General features: G+C 41.9%; 1 protein-coding gene across 3 annotated transcripts in view; it reads left to right on the forward strand.

Moving 5' to 3' along the window:
• The window catches only part of MAPRE2 (microtubule associated protein RP/EB family member 2), a 137,450-nt gene that overhangs the window by 74,190 nt on the left and 40,871 nt on the right, over positions 1–22,389 (forward strand). For all 3 annotated transcript variants that reach the window (XM_010947189.3, XM_010947188.3, XM_010947187.3), the window contains one exon: positions 2,724–2,851. In XM_010947189.3, coding sequence (XP_010945491.1) covers positions 2,731–2,851 — 121 coding nt within the window. In that variant the 5' untranslated portion in view covers positions 2,724–2,730. The remainder of the gene's footprint in view (positions 1–2,723; positions 2,852–22,389) is intronic.

Here is a 22,389-nt window from a genome sequence, read left to right on the forward strand (position 1 = left end):
GACAGTTTGACAGTTTCTTATAAAATTAAACATACTCTTCCCATACGACCTTGTCAGTTGTGCTCTTTGGTATTTTACCCAAATAAGTGAAAACTTACAAAAACCTGCACCTGGATACTTATAGTGGCTTTCTTTATAATTGCCAAAACTTGGAAGCAACCAAGATATCCTTCAGTAGGTGAGTGGTACATTCAGACAGTGCAATATTATTCAGCGCTGAAAAGAAATGAGTTCTTAAGCCATAAAAAGACACGGAGGTTCGTTTGTCTTTCTATTTAGACTCCACAAATAAGTGATATCATATGGTATTTTGTAGTAACTTACGGAGAAAAAGAATATGAAAACGAATATATGTATGTTGATGTATGACTGAAGCATTGTGCTGTGCACCAGAAATTGACACAACATTGTAAACTGTATTCAATAAAAAATATATATATACAAAAGCAGAAAGAAAAAAAAAAAAGAGAGAGACACAGAGGAACCTTAAATGCACATTATGAATTGAAAGAAGCCAGTATGAAAGGGCTGTGTACTGTAGGGTTCCAACTATGTGACATTCTGGAAAAGGTAAAACTATGGAGCTGGTAAAAGGGAAAGATAAATCAGGAGAGCACAGAGGATTCTTCGGACAGTGAAACTCTCCTGTATGATACTACAGTGGTGGATACAGGTCATCGGAGGTTGGTCTCAGCCCACGAATGTACAACCCCAAGAGTGAGCCTGATGTAAACTGTGGCATTTGGGTGATGATAATGCCTCAATGCAGGTTCATGGGTTGTAACAAATGTACCAGCTGGTGGGGGATGTGGATGGTGGGGAGGTTGTCTGTTTCCAGGGCGGGGGCAGGAGTGTAAATGAGAAGCCTCTGTAGTTTCCACTCAATTTTGCTGTGAACCTAAAGCTGCCCTAAAAAGGTTTTATTCATTAAAAAAGGAAACCAATTAGCTATCAAAGTGCTTTAAACAAAACAAACCTTATCTGTTACTGGTGGCCGGTGTATGCCCCTCCAGCGAAAAGCTGGGGGAAAACAGTAGGTGTCATGAAATGGGCAGAAGTATCTTAACATTCACAGGTGAAGGGAAGACTCATGCAGTCAGGTGGCACTTCCAAATTATCCAGATACTTTGTTTTTCAAGGCTTTGTCCAAAGCTTTGAGGAATGGAGACTGTTAGGTGAAGGTTTTTTCCTTTTTTCTTTTTTGTTGTTGTTTTAATTTGTATTTATTAGAGAGTAATGCATGTGCATAAATTTATACGAAACTTTTTTTGTTTGTTTTTTGTTTGGTTTATTGAAGTATAGTCAGTTACAGTGTGTCAGTTTCTGGTGTACAGCGTAATGTCCCAGTCACGCATATATATACACACACGTATATCCATTTTCATATTCTTTTTCATTAAAGGTTATTACAAGGTATTGAATATAGTTCCCTGTGCTATACAGAAGAACTTTGTCTTTAATCTATTTTTATATATAGTGGTTAGCATTTGCGAGGATTGTTCTTCTAATGAAATGTGTATGTAACCTGTCTCTAGAGTGAATTTCCGTTTCTCTAAAGCTGGTAAACAATGTTCCTAACTCACCTCCTGCCATGCTTCCCTTCTGTGGGGAAAAAAGCACAGTCCTGCAGTCAACATTTTATATTTTTGTTATTTTATGTCTGGAACTGGACTGGGCACCAGGAATATACAGAGACTAAAACGAACGAAATCCCTGTCCCCATGGAGCGTGTGTCCTGTCTGTGGAGAGAAAAGGATTAAGGAGATAATGAGGAGGAGGCCTCCTTGGTGAGGTGGTCTTGGCTGAAGTCACAGCAGTGGCGAGAGTGGGCTTGAAGATTCCAAGAGAGGCAGGAGGCTGGTGGTGATGGAGTGCAGTGACGGGGAGGGCGGTGGGAGAAGGTCTGGAAGGATAGGATACATAAGGCCTTGTGAAGCGCGGTGAGAACTCCGGCTTGCACTCAGATGAGCTGCCATTGGAGGGTTTTGAACCAAGAAGTAGAGGATCTGATTTCTGCCAATAGGATCATTGTGGCTGCTGTGCTGAGAGTAGGTGGTGGGGGCCAGGGGGCCAAGCAGGAGACCCACAGACCGACTGTTGCAAAATGCCCAGGGGTGCTGACACAGGTTTGGATCAGGATAGCGGTCTCTGAAAATACTTTGACGGTCAAGCCAGTAGGATTAGCTGGTGGAATGGATGCGGCAAGAAAAAGAGAGGAGGCAAGAACGGTGATGGTGTCTTTAAGCTGAGCCACTGGAGTCAGTGGAGCTGCCGTTTACAGGTCCAGAGATGAGCAGACTAGGGGAGGTGCCGTCTGCAAGGACTTGTGGTAAAAAGTATTAAGAAATCGTGTGTAAAACGAAGAGTCTTCTCCAGTGTGTACTGTTTAGAGACCTGATCACTTTTTCATACCACACGTAGATTTAAGGACAAAAGTGAGACACTAAGTTACAGGAGAGGTGAGATCTCAGGACCTGAAAAATATTTGAGTCAAGTTGAGGGAGAGAGAAAATGATACAATGTGAACAGTATATGAGATTTAACCATATTACAGCAAATATGTAGAGGAAAAGGGAAGGGAAAGGGCTTAGCCAGAGCAGGACTTCGACATGCCTTTGAGTTCTTCTGCCAGAAATCCAGACCTGGAAGAGACGTCTTGCAGATTTCTGAGTGCATTTCTTCCTTGTAGTTTCATTAACTTGTTTGTTTGTTTGTTTTTCTAGTTGGGGAATGGCGGTCAACGTGTATTCTACCTCGATAACCCAAGAGACTATGAGCAGACATGACATCATCGCATGGGTTAATGACATAGTATCTTTAAACTACACAAAAGTGGAGCAGCTCTGTTCAGGTAAGAGATTCTTTTAAGCGTTTACCTACACGTTGACTCTCCAGCATGTGGAATGTGATTTTGTGAACCACAGATGGTGTGTTTTGGGTAGGAAAAAATAGATATCAGTATTGATATAGAATTAAAAGGGGGAAACTCAGAACTAAAGAACACATGGGAGAAGTGATGGCCATCTAAGAGCATGGAGCCTTTCCGACACGGGTCATGAATGGTCTTGTTTAAGCTCTGAAATGCCTTCTGACTGGTCTTCCAGCCTCTCTGTCGCCCCCTGTCAGCCTCCACACATCTCCCCCTAAAATGTAGTTTGGGTCTGGCAGCACCCTTCCTTAAAAACCCCTCAGGGCTCCACACTGTGCTTCCCACAGGATAAAACTCACGCTTCTGTGTGGCTGATAAAGTCCCTTCTGTTCTAGCTGCAACCCAGCCCCTCAATTTCATCGTCCACATCGCTCTCCCCTGTGCCTCAATCCCACAAAATGCTCTTTGTTCCCTAAAGACTCCCCTTTTGCACCCCATAGCTGTTTTTCATGCTCCCTTTGCTGAGGTCTTTCTCAGTCTTTCCATTTGCAGTAAAATGTCATTCAGACTTAAAAATGTAACTCAGTTGTCACCCCCTCCAAAGGGGTCCCCAGATCTCCCAGGCTCCGCAGTGTTCCTGGAATGCTGTGCCCATCCTTCCAGAAAAATGTTTGCTACGCTGAGTCAGAAGGTCCAGCTCTTACTGCCCTGAAGGTACCCAGAGTCCTTAAGGACAGGACTGTGTTTCATCCTTTGTCGAATGTCTCGGAAGGCCCCCTCCTTGGTATAAAGTAGGTCTGTAGGGAATCCACATTGAACTAAACTGGTTTAAAAATTTGTTTTGACTTCAGTGATAAAGTAGGGGCTTATTGTAAGAACACATCACTAGTAGGGTAGTTTGTTGTTAGGTTGGAGTATTTATCGGGGAACTGGAAGTCCTTTCTTCTTGTGAACTAGGTGGTAAGAGGTTTCCTCTCTGCTTCTGGCTCTGACCTGAAATTAGAATTAGGAACTAGGTATTAGAAACTAGAAAATGTTGCTGAGATGTACTCATGTGAAGTCCCATGAGACATGATAGGCTACAAAGGAGTCATCAGTTGTGGCTGGTGCGGTGGTGTTGGGGCAGCAGCAGGACGTTCTCCTGTCTTTCCCACTGGGTCACGTAGAGAAAGAGTTTATGCCGTGCCGTCAGAATTTGGGAAGCCCCCATGTGTCACTGTCAGATATGCCGGAGTCCAGCGCCCACCAGTTCTGAGTACACCCTCCCTTCTCCACGTGTGGACTGCATCAGAACAGACTAGTGGACAGACTGCCAGTGGCACCTTTGCCCCCGTGATCATTTTCTCATGAGGAAGATGGTGAGGTTGGCCAGAACCTAGGCACTGCCTCACCCACCCTCTCTGTGCTGGAACATAAGTCCTGTGATCTGTGAGGCCAGCAATGGATGCTAGTGACCAGTTCTTTGCCGTTCAGTACACGCAGAGAACAGCCAGCTTAGACTGCGATTTCTCCACGTCTGTGTTGCTGGCGTGTTGCTCCAACAGTGACTGTCAGGATCAACCCTTGCTGCATCTTTGTCAGCCGCAAATCTCCACTCAGATTTTATGGTGCTGTTCTTGCTATGCGTTCTGGAGCTCCCTAATATTTTATTTTTAGTTTGCTGGAGGAAGACAAAAAAATCAAAGAGTTTTCTGTTGTTAGCAATCCCTTTGCTGCTTGTAGCAGATGCCACCTTATATTGTAATCGTGGGTCCTTTTCTCTGCAGGGCCTGACCCTTACTCTTCCCTCAGAAACGCTCATATTGGGAGGGATGAAAATCAATTTGCAGCTCCTCTGGGGCAAAGACAACAATGTCTATCTTTCCCACAAGGTGGGCGAATGTACGTGTGGATAAGGGTCATGCTGTTGGTTATCAAAAAGAAGAGACAGAGAAAGGAAGGAGGTAAGGAAGAAAGCCATAGAGAAAATAAATGCCCAGTCATGGGTCTTAAGTGTTTAAGGGGCCCATGAAGAGCTTCCTGCGTAATGCACTTGGGGTGTTTTTGCTGACAAATGAAGTGAGAAGCAAATTAGAATTTTTAGATACAGTGGTGATAAGTGCTTGTGTGTTTATATATATATGTATATATGTATAATTTTTTTACAGATCTTTCAGATTTCCCATAAGGAAAATTCAACACAGTTTTAAGCAGCCCTTGTGAAGGGTTCTTGTGCAGGCCCCTTGAAGCATTTTACAGCCATCTGTAGCTACATTGCTGTCCAACGTGGCTTGATGAAACCGTTTTTATCACCACCGAACAGATAATTCCCATTAGAGTTACCCATTGGCTACCACCTAAGATTACAACGTTGATGATTCAGAAGAATAAAGTGTATTTAAAGGTTCCTTTCTGCTCTGAAATATGTTTTTTTGGCTCAAAAACAAAAAATGTTAATCTCCGTAGTAGAGAAACAGGTCTTTTATTTCAGGCAGTCGTTTTCCTTGGAGTGTGAACCACAGACCATATGCATTTATGGTCTTCTGAGGAGCTGCTTAAAAATTCAGAATCTTGGGATCCTTGACCTTCAAAATCAGTATCTCTGGATGTGTGAAGACTAAAATCTGCATTTCTAATAAGCACCCCGAGTGCTTATGTCCTGAAACCAAGAGCTTGCAGTGCATTTTTAGAGAAACCCCAGACCACTGAAAGTGAAGCGAAGATGTCCCAAATGTATCTGGCACAGTTTCCTCATTCATAATTCAGTCTGTGACTTTTGTCTTCAGCAGTGGCATTTAGCAGGAAGTGCTATCTTTTTATTTATTTATGAATTTATTTACTTAAACCCTTCCTTGTGCTTGAAGACATTGAAGGCAGCTAGGACAGTGCTATGAGGGTAAGAGCAAAACCAGATATTGGGGACCCAAGTGGCTTATCCTCATTGTACTTATGGGCAGTCCAGTTTCTTGCCTGGTATCTTTTTCTTCAACTTTCATTTAAAAAAAATTTTTTAGTGTTTTTTTTAATGGGGAGGAGGTAATTAGGTTTATTTATTGATTTATTTAATGGAGCTACTGGGAATTGAACCCAGGACCTCATGCATGCTAGGCAGGTGCTCTACCACTGACCTATATCCTCCCCCTTATTTTAATTCCTTTAGTTTTCTACGTGTGATTTTATTTTAGTAGTATGCCGTGGAAAATACATACACAAAATACCTTCACATAGTCACCTGATTTTTTTTTCCCTCATTGAATAAAATTGTTCCTTACTGTTTTGCCTAAAGGTTTATGTTCCATTCCTGGCAGTGCCCCTGTGGTATTTTTCCCCCATTTGCATTATGTTCTCTTTCTTTCTTGATTTCCAGCCACAAGATCTCCCTCCAGCTGATCATCGAACTCACATCAGCTTTTCTGTAGCTCATTAAGAGCTGACAGACTGCCTCACATTTGTGTTCCTTTTTCTGCAGAATTTTCTGCTTTTATATAACATCTTATGTGTTTCCATCTAAGCATTTTAAAAGCTTTTTAAAGGAGAGATGGAGTGAGAAGGTTTAACACTTGGAAACACATTGCAGTAAGTTGCAAAACTATGAAAATGACTCACTCTTTTCTCCTATTATTTTATCCCAAGGATGTAACCTTATGAAATTTTCTTTGAACATGGAATCTGGGTCATGTAATCATATGCATATTTCGTTTACATTCATTTCTTGTGAACAGCAGCCTGTAAGGTTCAAGTGAAAAACGGGGCTGTGTGAATGAGGAACAGGCTGTCGGTGGACGTGAATACTGCCGGTAGCAGTGTGGTGGTGTACGGCTCCTCGACATTTGATTTGAAAATGAAAAATGTTTGTGGATTTCCCACGTTCGGGTGGGGAATTGAACCACCTGAAATACCAGATTGGTTTGGCTTAAAAATATTTTATGTTTTGGTTCAACTGCTTTATAAAATTTGCAGGGCTTTTTGTGGGGTGACACAGTATGGTTTTACTTTAGTACCAGCTCAAACCAGTTTACTAGACATTTTATAAGGTATTCAAGAGAGAGAGAATGGGCAGCATGATGCTAAGAATCTCTTATAAATCAGCTTTAGCAACTCGAGGTACCATATTGGAGATGATGAAAAGCTAGTGGACGGTCTGGAGAGAGATGAGGAGAAATGAGGCGGGGAGTTTGATGGGAGGGGAAGGGACGCATCTTTCCTTTTCCTCTTCACCACTCACCCCCTCCTCTAATGTACAAATTTCCTTTGAAACTTTCTTCTGACACCTGTTTTTCTGTGTCTCAGGCCTCTCCCCTATTCTGGGATGTAAGCAACAGAGCTGTTGGGGCCACTGCTGGGTCACTGCCAGCACTGGGCCAGCGAGCACCTGGCGAGTGACCCTCCCACGCCTCCAAAGTCTAGTGCAGACCACCCTTTCCTCTCTCCGCCACGTTCCTTTCCTCCTCCTCACTCCCTCCTCGGGACAAGCAAACCCCCGACTCCTTACAGGTGCTGAGATGCCGTCCACGTGTCAGGCCGGCTCTGCCTGTACTGTCACGGCCCTGCTTAACTGCTCAGTCATTTTCCTGAGTGTGTTAGTATTTGAATAAAATCTAGTTTGAATTAAACCATTTTTTAGAGTGGAAAATTTAGGTATCCTCTTGATTAGCATTAAAAACAAAAAGACAAAAATGATCAGGATTTGATTCAGTTTCATTTTGTGCTTCTACAGATTGTCTCAGGCTGTTTCTTGGATCAGGTTTTTGGTGTTTTCTTCTTCCAGGAAAGCTTCTGCATCCAGCTGGTCGTACTGCAGTCGCATTTAGAATTCTGAGTCCTTGATGGGTCCTGGAAGGGGCGGGACTTTACAGTAACAGCGCAGGGTTCACAGACGTGTGGCTGTCAGCCGTGCCGGGGACCTGCAGCACAGGGGTTCTGAGCCCAGCAGTGCAGTCTTTGTGGCCGTTTTGGGCTGCAATCTGTGCGTCTTAAATAGGTTGATCCCCCCCACCCCCCAGTATGGTGTCCCCTGTGCCTTCTTCCTTCTGTCCGCAGGGACCTCTGTCAGGAGGACAGGTTAGTGATGAAATCAGCGCAGAGTCTAAATTTAGTCCGCCTTCTCCTGTTGGGCTCTCTTGAACTGAAACCAAGTAAGGATATTCTGTCAGTGTCTGTTAGTGCCAGAGCTTGCTTAGCTTTATAAAATCATAGGCTGTTATTTGCCTTAAGAAAGCTAAGTCATCTTGGATTGTGTTACTGTTGTTGCAGATGGAACTGTATTATAATGGAACATTTATATTTGTGATGTATTATGCAGAGAGGTGGGGCTTTGGGGGTTTTGGCTGACAGTTTTGCCCTCCCTTTATTTGGCTGAAGTTAATTTTAAAATCAGTTACTGAGTCTCAGCAAACCAAATAATGAAAGAGCAAGGGGGCAAAAAGTGAGCTGGCTAAGGGCAGGGGTCCGGGGGAGGTCCAGCCTCGGGTTCAGCCGCTGCAGTGGGTAATACACTCCTTGTCTCAACTAAGTGCGGGTTGAAAGCGAGATTATTTTTTGAGCACAGTATGGAATACAGTGTTTTTCCTTCTAAATGGTGTGTTTACATCTATTTGTTACTTTGTTACCAAAAATAGCGTAAGTTGGTGTTTTTGTTTTTGCTGGACTTTTTTGTTTGTTTGTTTCCTGCATTTTGTAATGCTAGTAGATGTCATGCATCGTGGGGAAAAGTGTATGCATTCACCTTCATTTATCAAACTGCCCCTATAAATTTTCCCTAGATGGATGACATACGTATTGATACACACACACGTATACATACTGATACTGAAAGCAATCAACCATATCTTCATCTGTCTCATTCGTGTATTCAGTGCTGATAATCAGTTTCGTTTTATTTGACGCACACGTTTTGAGCCCGTCTTTGGACCAGGCCCTGGGGACCTGGATAAATAAGATGGAGTCGTTGTCCTCTAAGAGTTCCGGACAGCAGGGCACTGTCCTGTAAAGCACCAGAGAGCACACCATGGTAAGTTCTGTTCTGGAAGAGCTTTGAGCTTGCAATGGAGAGATGGGGGCGACACAGGGCATCTGGAGAAACACCTTCAGATTCTGCGGGAGGGGGCGGGTGCTGCCTGGATGACTTAGAATGGTCACAGTTTGGGAAACAGCTCAGAAGTCCTCCCTCTTGAGTCACGTGGGGTGAGCAGCGAAGGATAATGTGTTTTATTAGGTACAGCCCTTAAATGCATGAAACATGTTGTTTTCTCTAAGAGAAATGGAGAGTTTTTTCCTCATGATCTCATCATATGAGTATGTGAAAATTGTTTTTACTCTACTTGTTTGAAGCAACTGTGCATACATCTGGGATAGTCTCAGGAAACCAGAGACTTGCTCATTTCTTTGGGAGAAACACAGCAAATATTTTCAGTTCCATAAAGTCAGTCTTCAGTGGTAAACTGCTCAGGTCTCTAACTGCACGGGTGTCGGGCAACTCCGTGTGGTATTTTCCAGAGGGACAGACCTACAGATGCGTTCTTTCTGGTCTTAACTGTTTCTACTGGAGTCCCTCCTAGGTAGTGATGAACACCGTAAACTAAGGGAAGTAAAACAGTTAGGGAAAACAAATCACCTGGATATATGTATATCCACCTATATACACTAACCAAAAAAATCAAGGAACATGTAATCACAATGAACTTAATGCAGTGCCTTAAGAGGAGTGAAGCATGACATATTACTAGAAATTTTGAATAACGATTGCCTTTGAGAATTCTCAGTAAAATCGCAAAATGTAATAATTGTAGGCATTTGTACAAAGAAGTACACTTAATTAAATCCTAGACTTTCATCTCTGTTTTCTCTTATCTGGGAAGATTCCCAGATGTCATAGATGAATGCAGTCTCCAGGGTTCTTGGTAAGTACATCACTAATTCATAAACTCCTTATCATGCAACTTCCCCTTGGGTTCAGGTTCTGTTCCTTCTGGTCTGCTGTGAGTAAGACTGCTGGGCTTTTCCTGCTCAGAAACCATCATTGGGTCCATGGTTGTGAATCTAGAAATGAGAACTGTTGTACCACGGGCAGGTCATCAGAAGAAGCACAGGGTGGATCCAGGAGATGAAGGAGATGCCGATGACAGTCTGGGGCTTAGACCAAGGAATGAACCTTCGAATCCACAGCACTGACTCCTTAGCTTTGTGCCTGTAGCCCTGACTCCATGGCCCCAGAAATCTCCGTGAAGGGGTGTGGGAAGCATAGGGCCGGAACGCAAGGACATGGTGGGTTTTGTAATTTGCAATTCTAATTTCAAAGACCTTTAGAGCCTCTTCTCCTTGATTTTGTCCTTGCTTTAGGATAAGATGCTTAGCAGATGATGATGTGTTTACTTTGAAATCATTCAGCAAGATCTGTAAACAAGTATCTTAACAGGGAAAAAAAAAAACTGTATGTTCCAATATACTGTAAGTTAATTTGATTTTCCTAAAGATGTCAGTTACTTTACGTGATGGGTATATTCCTTAGGAAACATTATTCTGTATTCACATTGCCATTTTTCCTTTCCTTTTCTCCTCTTGAGATTAAATCTAAAGACTTTAACAGAAAGAGTAGAAATGGAGGGAAATAGTCATTTCCTTTTATACATGAATTTGTGATTACTTAAGCATCTCATATGTTTATCTGGGGAGAGACTTAGGGACTGGAGAAACCCTCAAATGTTTTTTGACAGATAAACTGGAGGATCTTCGGAACGTGGTCATACCCTTTCTCTGTAAGTGAGAGGCCAAGGACCTCATTTTGCTCTCTAGTTCTTTGCCCTTTGAATCGAAAGCGTGCATTTTGGAGATTCCTATTTCACATCTGAAAAAGTCCCAGCCAATCCTATTCATTTTTGTAGCTCCGATTATTTCAACCAGCCACGTAATTCCTGGTTTTAAATTTCAGGGGCAAAATGATGTCCTAAGGCGTCAACTTGTATGTGCCATTCTTAACCATTTTCATCGTGCTTTTTAAAAGTCTATTGTTTATTTTAATTCTTACCACAACCGTAGGCAGAAGACAAATAGGACTTTTTTTATTCCTGTTTCATATAAGAGGATAAAAAGCCAGAAAAGCCAAGTGTTCACAGCTGATGCTAGAACTGGGGCCTCCTTGGATCATAGCCCTGTGCACTCCTGTGTATGTGTGTGTGTGCACTCTGAATGTGGTGGAGGGCACACTGTGTGTGCTGCTCATTTCTTCCGTATCCATTTGTCAGGAGCCCTCTAGGAACAGAGGACTTAGAAAAGAAGTCCGTATCCCCACGCTTTTAATGACTAACTGAGGAAATAAGGCATGTCTGGTAATTCTACTGATGACATGCTGTGACCTGGTGGCGCATCGTCGAGAACTGTCTTACACTAACAGAAACACAGGCAGTTGCTCCTGGTCTTAACATGATTCTTCTCCCCCCCACCTGCTGAGAGCGGGTGGGGAGAGGGGCTCCCCACCCTGCCGCCTGCTCTCCTTGCCCCCTCTCCTGCTCTGAACTCCCTTGTCTTCCAAGCCAGACGAAGTGGCTCTGAAATTTTGCCGCCTGCAGCTATTCGGTCCTCTCAGAAGAACCCCTGGCCAGCAGAACAGTAACCAGAGCCATGCCTCCTTAGAGACCCACACAGGCACACATGTGCGCCATCTTCCATTTGAATCCCCCAAATGTGGCCCTTTCCTCGCGTTGAACCCAGGCTTGTTTTAATAAGCTTGGCTGAGAAGACTCAGCATCCTCATCTGCTCTATTCCTATGCTCTTGAGACAAAAGAACATCTTCTAGAATAATGTTGTGACAAGCTTGGTCCCCCAGAGGATTTATGCATCAAAGAATCTGTTTTCCACGTATTTAATTCAGTTCAGTAAACCTGTATTGCTGTAGCTGTGCTAAGAGCCTCTGTCAGTACTTCTCCAACTCTTTTAATAGGAGAAATTGATGTTCTCTTAGTCTTGTATGAAGGGACAGGCTAGTGCAACATTTAAGAATAGTCGTCCATCTCCCGTCCAGTTCTGTCCCCTTAGTACCGTATCAGTTTGCCCGCTGCAGCCAGGCGGCAGCTCCTAAACCTTTTCTGTAGAGAAATTCTAGAGCTGCCAATGGCTTGCAGTCACAGTAGGAGGAGGGATTAGACGCCATCCCCAGTGTTAAAGAGCTTCCCACCAATCGGCTAAGAGAGACAGCTAATGAAAATGCAAGCCCAGCCGCGGCTGGGCTCACGTAGCCATTGTAATCAAATGGTTAATTTTGCAGTGGGAACAGAGTGGCTGCAGAGGGGAGGTGCAGGGTTTTATGCACGTCCATGCATGCAGAAGACTGACACATAAATTAGGATTCAAGGTGGCGGACGAGGGACAGTAAAGGTTCAGGTAATAAACGCTGTAGAATTCAAAGAAAAGGAAGATTATTTCGGTCCAGAGAAGCTTCTTGGGTCTCTGGCCAAGCAGCCATGCAAGTTTAGTGGCTGGCCAATAAATATTTATGAAATAGAGTTTCACTGAAATGCTCTCCAGCCTAGGTTTTTAATTAGGATAAGATTCCAGCTGAGGAGAGAAAGCCAGAGATTTTGAGTAAAGGTACTGTTGAGATATTTGCTGATGCTCTTACTTATCGCTTTATGTATTGCTGAAGTCAGCAGGTGGTCAGTTGAGTTCCTGCCATGTGTCGGAAGGCAGGCTGGGATCTGAGGATACAACTGTATACAGAAGGCAATGCAGGCTGCACCTAGGAAGGGCCCACTCCTTTACTTGCTGAAGTTCTCCTTGATACATTTGTATCCGGAACATTCAAGTTCCTTTTCCTCAGCTTCACCTTGAAGCAGAGGTGGAACAGGGGTCCTGGACAGAAGCTGTGTCACATGGCCTGTGTCACCATCGGATGGCATTCTAACACTAGTGGGTGGTCGCTGCTCTGAACAGTAGAAACATTAGGAGGCCATGCAGTTTCTACACAGCTAAGATGATCAAGCCAGGCATCTTCAAGTTCTACTGGTCTTCAAAGGAAAATCTTTCTTTCTAACTCATTTTTTCCTGAATTTACAGTTTATCAGACATGTAGACACTGTTTAAAAAAAAAAAAAAGGAGTGTCAGAAGTCACTGTGAAATGTTTGGTCATGTTAGAATTACACACCTGGACACACTAATTGAATTGCTTGGCAGCTCTTAATAAACTAACACTCCTCAGATTGGTTTTCCTCCACCCTGTAACCATTATGTAATGCAGGCAGATTACAAGTTACCCCTCTTTCTTTGTCCCCTCCCTTGCAAGAGTTTGTTCTTACCCAAGTATTAACACTCATAAGCTTTTATGACCAAACTATTGGACAATAAGAAGCATAGAAATGTGGAACTCATGACAGCACACTTTCCTGCAGTGTCTGTTAACATGCTGCATAAGGAGGGTCATTTCTCCACTTTTCTCTTCTTTTAGATGACATTCGTGTGACAATTTGTATGACAGCTTTAAAATTACACATAATTGTATTTAAAGTCAGTGTTTAAAAACAATCCTTTCCTGCTTTTTTTTTAATTAAAGTTAAATTCAATTTTTTTCTACTTCTGTGGTCATATGATTGAATCTCAGAAGTAAATACTTACATATTCCTCATACAAATTTGGGTTCCTCCTCATACTAGAATTGTGCTTAGAAAAGCAAAATGTTCTGGGATTAACCTGTGAAATATACAAGAAGCAATTTATTATAAAAAAAATATTGTCTTGGGTATCGCAGTTGGTATGAATGGTATGTGGTGGTTCCTCTGTAATGGCCGGGGGCTTCCTCTGGCCCCCTAGGCCTCTTCTCAGGACTGGGGGCTAAGAGACTGCTCACCTCTGGAAAGTGGGAGGTGTTACTGGTATTGATACGGGTGAGAGCTGGTGGACTGGAGTGGAGGGGGAGTGGCAGTCAGGAAGGAGCCCTCCCTGCAAGCCTTGGAGAGCAGGTGACATGGCTTAGATCTGGGAAGAACCCTGCAGCTCCCAGTCCCCAGTCCCAGTGACTTTCACCCATGAAAAAGCAGCCTGAGCAAGTGGTGCATTGTGTCGAGATGGACTGCAGGTCTGTGCTGGGCAGTTCATTCCGCTGCATCTTACACTGTACTGAAAGCTGCCTCATCCGCTGCGATACCAGGAGTTCACCCAGTGCCCTGGCGTGTGAAACTGTTAATACAATGATATGAGCAGTGATTTAGTAGAAAGTCCCTGAGAAACTGGGGAAAGTTTTATAAGCTTTAGGTTTCTTATTTTTAATCTCATTTGCCCCTAAATTAGATAGGTTCTTAAAATCGGAACTTAAAAAATGGCACGATTTAGGTATTCTCCTCTAAAGACACTTACACCCAGAAACAAGCACTGGTTCTCTGCTACCTACCAAATTAAACGAAGCTGCTGCTTTTGCTGGCTTTTAAAGCCTTGAGCAGTCTGCCTGCAACCCATCTTTCCAGCATCTGCCCCCATTACTCCTCTACCCAGAGCCTGTGTTTGCCCTACCTCATCTTTCCCCAGATGCTGTCATTCGCTATTTTTGCTTGGAATGTCTCCTCTGAGGGCCAGCTCCAGTGCCACCTCCCCCGCAGGCTTCCTGGTCCCCGTCAACAACTCTCCAAAGTCCTGGGGTCCTTCAGTACCCATGGCTTCAACATGAGAGATCATGCTCCATGAGGCAAGGACCATGCAAGTGCGACTTGACTTTATCTATTTGATATTGATTACTCTCTTGGTGGGTGTCTACTAGGCAGAATTTTTGAACTCACTCCTTTTGTATTTCTGTCTCTCTATCATATAGTTTAACAGTTAGAGTTGTTTTGTACTTTTGCTAGTTTCTTCCATGTGTGTTTCTCTGGGTCTCTCAAAACTAAATTCCTCGGGTTCTTTAAGAGTAAAATCATATTCCTCCTAACTATTTGTTGGATTACTGGTTTTTCATTGATTAATAAACCAAGTGACACACCTCTTAGCCATCTACAGACAGGCATTTCTTTAGCCTATGACCACAGAAGTTAAATAGGAAATGTCCTCTCTTCTCAGATCCTTACCTCCTCCTCAAGCTTTTCATAGTTTAAATCTTGCCTTTTTACGTAGTCAATCATTTGATTTCAGTAATTTTTTAAAAAACGCTTTTTGTCCATTAAAGTAGAGGAGGTAATATAAACAAATGTGTGAAAACACACAGTATCCTCTGGTAGTGCAGCGTTACGAACTTTCTATTTTGATGACCCTACTGAGAAAACTGACCCCTTCAGAATGGGTTTCATATGTACCTCTCTAACACGTTTTTCATCCGTAATAAAGGCTTTTTGTGCCTCCTTTCCTCTTCTGCCTGGATGCAAAGTTCTAACTTCAGCTCTATTCTCGGACTTCAGCCTTCTGGAAGTCTTGCTGCCAGTTTCAATATCAGACTCCCTGCAAGCCAGTGACATTTTGTCCCGCGCACCATTCCTGCCTGTGCTCCAAGTCCCTCTCCCCCTTCCTTCCTTCCTGATTCCCACGTAGAAGCCAAACCTTAACTGTACTAAGCTGCGTGTGTCAGACAGCTTGTTTTGGTAAGATCTGGTGAGCACATTACCTTAAAGGAAATCACTGATGTTAGAAACTAAAAGTGAAACCAAGTGCCCGGCTCTGGGTTGTCAGTGAGCGGGTGAAAAGAAATGTTTCAAAACTACAAGGTGATTTTGCACCTTCCATTTCTTTGTTTCAGTTGGTTGAATCTTTTCCTGTATCAATAGGCAGATATGGAGTTCTATATTTTTCCCAAAGACATTCAAATGCAGGATTGTAGTTGCAGGGTAATTATGATTTTGCTGATGAAAACCACTGTAAATAGTTCAGTTACACTTTCTAGCATTCTTTGCATTCTAGTTTTCAACTCAGATAGAGTTACAGTTAATTTCTATGAAAATTATTTTCACAAATACCACTCTTAAAATACCAGTCCCCTTCTGTGCATTATGTATTTCTACCTGTTATAATCTAATTATTTCTCTAAAAATTTACTTTAAAAAAAATGAGTACCTAAATCTGAATCTATATACCAAATAGCCCTTGATTATTACTGTTGAAATTTCGTATTAAAAGATAAAGAACAGTCCTCATTCTTCCATGATTTTTTGATGAAGAAGCACTTTTAAACCAACTTGGTACAGTGATCTTAATATCGGATCAGTTTTCTGTATGGCAGGTCTCACTTTTAACATTGTTCAGGCAGGTCACAAACAGAGAACTTTCACATCTTTAACTGCAATTTTCTGCAGCCTTATAAGATTCAGACAAAGGTTTTACACCACATGAATGAGTAAAAACTTGAGGCCATGTATCAGATGAGAGCCCAACCACGTGGTTTGACAAGGCTTTTTAATATATCTGCTGATACTCTTAGAAATCCATCTGCCGAAATAATGATTGCTGGCTTATTTCTTTTTCTATAAAAGAAAGCGAGATGAGAATGTCCTTTGACAGCTTCCTCTGGCTGTGGAGAAGGGCAGGGACGGGGTGCTTTCAGCACTCGGCATAACTCACAGAAGCCTTCTCTGTCTGTGTCTGCGGGAGTTGAAATCTTCCCGCTGGTTCTTACTCCGTTTCCTCTTCACGGAATCAGTTTGAAAGCTATTTGTCTTTGAGACTTATTTAAAATAGGAATTAAAATTTTCTGACATAACTCCAAGCAGCGGGAAGGAGCGGGAAGCTCAGCTGAGGACTGTGGGAATTCCAAGGAACGTGTTCTGAACTCGTGGAAACCAGATTTCTCAATTCCGCATCTTTATTTTTGCATTTGTGACTCGGGGCAGGTGAAGTAGACAGTGTCCTAAGTCTGCTTTCAGAGTGAAACAATATTGTGGTAACTGAAGCTATCAAGCTGCTGTTCATGCCAGGAATGTGAAAGATGCTATGAAAACAGCACATAGCTCCTGCTAATTTCAGCCTATTTTTGTTGGATTAGAAAAATGCAGCTGAAGTTGGGGATTTTTAAATTCCTTTAAAATGTTAGTATTCCAAAGCATTATTTCACAGTTGCCATGAAGCTCTTCAAGCCTCGTGTTTGCGTAGGTAGAAAGATTCCTGCTAACGTACTGGAAATACGTAAGCCTCACTTTTCTTGTTAGGAAGCCTTGATTTCCCAAAGGGGAACACTGCCTTCAGCATGAGGCTTGAGCTTTGGTAACAGATGCCACTCTGCCGTGGGATCAGTTCAAGGAAAGACGGAACTGAATGCGAAAACACAGCTGGAATGATCATTGTGTAAGAACAATATTCTACCAGGAAAGATCTTTAATAGTCAGTTGCTGAAGATGACAGAAAATACAGTTTTGTTGCTGAGAATATCAATACCAGGAGCTCAAAAAGGAGCGCCTGGAAGATGGGATTCCCAGGACTGGAATCTGGGGAGGGCGTGAGCGGCTGCTCCCGGGAGCGCCCCTCCAGGTGCGGCTGTGCACTTCCGTCTCCCATAGCAACCGCGCGAACGTCGGCAATGGCTGCAAGCGAGAACGCTGGCGAAAGTCTTAGTCATATGAGGATGAAACACATTGTCATCTCTTAATTAGCAGAAATATCAAGTATCCCTTGAAAGAGAAGTCGGTGAAGGACTACAAATTAGAGAATCATCTAATTTTAGAGTGTAGAGATCTGTCCAGATCGGACATTTTGCAGACAGGAATACTTCTGGCTTAGAAGGGTGTGATGACGTGCCATAGACTGTTCAAGATGATTGAGGCTTAGATCCAAGGACTAACAGTCTGGTCCTTTATCCTCCCCACCCTCGCCCCCTCCCCTCATCCCCATTGATACTAGCTTGAGAGAATAAGCTTTTTTTTTTTTTTTTTTTACAGAGCAATTACCTGTAATGATTTCTGTAATAAAAGGTATAATTGATTGACACATTGTAAACTGACTATACTTAAGGTTTTTTTTTTTTAAAAGATATAATTACATAGATATGTCCAGTAGATAGCAGTTGTCACTCTTCTGACTCTTCGTCAGTACCAGGTAAGAGTGTGGGAAGGTGGAAAGTTGTAACTAAATACCGCAGTGACACAGACATTTCTGTGAGAAAATCAGGTGGGCAGTTTTGAGGAGCTGTTCGTGGCAGAACCCAAAATAGCTTGATGTCTTCTCTACAGAGTCTGTGGCAGGTACTGTGAGATCTTGTCAGCAATGAGCTATTATGTAGAGACAAAATTCCTGAATTTATTTACACATATGTACACTATATGTATATGTATTATGAGTATATATACTCATATAAAATCGTGATATTAGGGCAGATCAATGAGCTGTCTGTCCAGCCCAGGAGTCTGCTATGAATAGGAACTGGTCTGACGCCCCTCCCGTCAGTCTGAAAGGTTCACATGTTCTCTTGAAGTTTCCTGTGTGACTCCTTACAGAATTTTCATCTAGAAAATTTTCTGAACTCTTTGAACCTTTAAAATTGTTTAATTCCTAGAAGCAGCATAGAGAAGAAGAGAAAAATTTTTAGAACGGAGTGTAAATCCCACTTTTGTTACTTATTAGCTGAATGACTTTCTGAGCCTTATTCCCAAATCTGTAAAATAGAGTGTTGATAATTAAAAGGACTTTCCACTGTGGGTTTCAGAATGTTAAAAATAGATATGAGAGCTTTAACAGATTTTACACAAATGGTAGGTATGTTCATTTCTCATATTTCTTGGCATAATATAATCCATAAATTCGTTATTATTAAATCATATGTCCTTTTTATCTGAAAATTTCCTTTTTAAAATGTCAGTTTTCCTTGATATTCTGCTATTGAAGTCCTGCGGTCTGGTGAAACTGAGACTATATCTTCTCATGCTTTTCATGATTTCAGTGACTTAAATCATATATCCTCTGATCTTTTTCGTACAGATATTCATTTTTGGTTCTGCCTTCATCCAGTGCACCATCTGTGCATTTTGGATTTCTGTCCCCAAACTTTCAGCTCCATAATGTTGCTTTGGATATAGAACAGCTGAAACCACTCTCAAGGCTATTGGTGTGGGCCACGCACGGCACTACACACAGACAGAATGTCTCCCTTTTTTCTACTGATTTGCGGATAATTTCCAGCACCTTGTTGGCCTTCAGTAGCACCTTGCGCGGACAGGCTTACAGCATAGTCCATCACAAGTAATCTCTTGGATTGCTTTTGCCTTGGTATGATATCTAATATTTAGCCTTTTGAAGCTTATCTTTCACTTTTCTGTAGACTGATACCCAGAGTGGCTCTGTTTTGGTTAGGTTTTGGTTTTGTTTTGCTTTTAATGTACATATACCCCATTAATTCTTAAGAGAAGACAGAGCAACTCTTCTGGCAGTGCCTCTTATTTGGGACTTAGGTAATGTTAGAATTTTATTATTTACCAGGTGGTTTGGTTTGGTTTGTGGTTCAACTGCTACACCCTGAGAGCTTAGTTCATTAACCAGCTACTTTTTGAAGCCCACACTGTGCCAGGTCCTGTGTTCTGGGCTTGGGTACAAAGGGGACCAAGATAGATTAGGTGCAAACTCTCTTGAGGAGGATGGGTGTCAACCACAAACCAACAGTCAGCAGACACAGAACATGGAGTGACCGGAGGGTCACTTTAGATGGCATGGTTGGGAGTGCCTCTCTGAGGAGGTGATGCGGCGCCCCGATCTAAATAGCAGGTGGCAAATGAGGTAACAAGGAAGACCGTGTGACAGGAGCTTCCTAAGGGGAAATGAGGCCAGGGAGAGGTGGACAGAGGCCTGGGCACAGGACACTGCAGGCGAGGGAAGGAGTTTGGACTTTGCAGTGGTTTCACAGGAACCCCTGTAGTATCCTTAGCAAGAGGGGTGGTTCATGATCTAGATAATGGTAACCTTGGAACAGTTTGATGAAAATGGGATCTGTGCACAACGCAGGCCACATGATTGTAAGATTAATGAAATGACCCCAAAATCTGTACACCTGCTAATGAGGAGCATTCTGATTTGCGGCTGGCCAGACTTCCAGGGCAATGGCAGTGATTCCTGAATTTTCAAGTTAGTTGGTACCCATTTTGTCTACTTAAGGAATAAAATACAGAATTTCAAGAAGAAAGGAGTGGTCATCACAGCCAAATACTATTCAGAGGTTGAGTTGGATGAAAAAAGAAAAGTGACTGTTGGGGGAGAGGATGTATATAGCTCAAGTTGTAGAGCATTAGCTTAGCATGCACAAGGTCCTGGGTTCAATCCCCAGTACCTCCTCTAAGCATAAGTAAATAAACAAATCTAATTATCTCTCCCCACCAAAAAAAAAAAAAAAAAAAAAAAAAAAGGGAGAAAGAAAAGAAAAGAGAGAGAAAAGTGACTGTTAAATTCAGGAACAGAAACTACTGATGGCCTTGACCAGAACATGGTGAGACTGAAAGACAATTTGAATTGGCCTGAATGGTGGTTGAAACAGTAGAAACAGAGACAGTTTTGGCAAGTTTTGCTGTGCACAGGAGGAGATACATGGCACAGTAGCGAACGGGTCATGTGGAATTAAGGAAGTTTGTTTTTTCTTATTTCGTCAAAGTCAAATGATATTAGAGCCTGTTTGCACACATTAAAAATAGTCTGTACAGAGAGAAAGTGCCATTGCAAGAGACTGTGAGGATAGTTGCAGGGGTGAAATCAACGAGAAGGTGAGAAGAGGTGAGATCCAGAATACACGTGGAGGGTCAGCCTTTGATGGGAATCCGAACGCAGCAGCCTTGTTCAGCTGAGGCCTGAGTGTGGTTTCCTGCCCCAACAAAAACTCCTGATGATGTTCTTAGTAGCAGCAGTTAGTGTCAAGTTATCCTTTTCACGATGTCTCTTTTAAGCACTAGAGATTTGGGGAACAGAAGTTGAAAATGCCCAAATGGACATACCTGGAGGCAACAAGAAACAGATGATCTTTAACATAGTTCCCAAAGTCAATAAGATATTTCTTAAAAATTCTCAGGGGCTCCTTTGATTCTAGAAAATACGACATACGATTTTATACCTAAATGATCATACAGTCACTTACTGGAAATACTAATGTGATCTACCCTTTCTTCATTATTTATTGGGGAAAAAAATCAGCTTATTTGATGCTCACATGGCTCTGAAATGCATGGGGAAGGTGTGGAAAGCCCAGGACATAGGTAGCAAATGGTGCAGTTTGGATTCTAACTGAATCTTTTTTTTTTATTTAACTTTAGTGCTCAAGCTTTTAGACCCTCAAAAAAATATGGAAGGTGTCCCATATTTTTAATTTATTTTTTAAATTTAAAAGAACCATAAGAAAATAAGACAAAAGTACACAAAAAATGTTGCACACAGTCTAACTTACAAGTTTGTGAATCTAAACCAGCACTGTAGTGAAAACCAAGTAAGACTTAGTCCAGGAATGCAAAGGTGATTCAACGTTAGGAAATCAATGACAGTGATTGATCATGTTAATCAAAGGAGGAAAACATTTTATGCTCTCCATGGTAATTAAAAAGATGATTGATATCTATCTTTTATATTCCTTATGTATATATGGTACAACAGATGCATTTTATGCATTGATTTCTCCCTAGAAAACCAAAGAGAAGTAACTGAAAATTTATTAGAATGCATGAGTAATAACTGTATAACAATAAAAATAAATGTTTAAAAATCAGTAGTTTTCAGCAATCTAGATGAAATTGAACACCTAGAAAAATATAAACTACTAAAACTTAAAAATAGAAGTTCTGAATAGACCTATATAACAAGAAATTAAATAAGTATTTTTTTTTTAATTTCACAAAGAAAAGCCCAGGCCCAGGAGACTTAATGGTGAATTCTACCAAATATTTAACAAAAAATTAACACCAATCCTTTACAAACTCTCCCAGAAAGTAAAAGAGGGGGGAACACTTCCCAGCTCATTCCATGAGATCAAGTATTACTTTGATAGCAAAACCAAACAAAGATGACATAAGATAACTATAGACCAGTATCCCTTATGAATATAGACTCAGAAATCCTCAGCGAAATACCAGTGGAATAAATCCAACAACATATAAAAAGGATTATACACCATGATCAAATGGGATTAATACAAGGTTGTCGTAACATAGGAAAAGCACCAGTGTAATACACCGCAGTAATAGAATAAAGGACAAAAGCCCCATGATAATCTCAGTGGATGTAAAAAAAAAGCATTTGACAAAATCCAATACCCTTTCATGATAAAAACACCAGGACTGGAGGGGAACTTCCTCATTCTGATAATGCTGTCTATGAAAAGCCTGTAGCTAGTATCATCCTCAGCAGTGATTAATTAGATGCTTTCCCCCGAAGACCAGGAACAAGACAGGATGCTCATTCCCAGCACTTCTATTCAACATTGTACTAGAGGTTCTAGCCAGGGCAGTTGGGCAAGAAAACAAAATGAGGCATTCAGTGTGGAAAGGAAGAAGGAAAACTATCTCTGTTTGCAGATGTCATGATCTTGTATGTAAAAAAACCCCTGAGAAACCAACAACAACAACAAAAAAAACTACTTTAACTAATAAGTGAGTTAAGCAGTAAATCTAACCAATAAGTGTAAGGCTT

This window comes from Camelus bactrianus, chromosome 24 (genome assembly GCF_048773025.1).
Source record: "Camelus bactrianus isolate YW-2024 breed Bactrian camel chromosome 24, ASM4877302v1, whole genome shotgun sequence".
NCBI lineage: Eukaryota > Metazoa > Chordata > Mammalia > Artiodactyla > Camelidae > Camelus > Camelus bactrianus.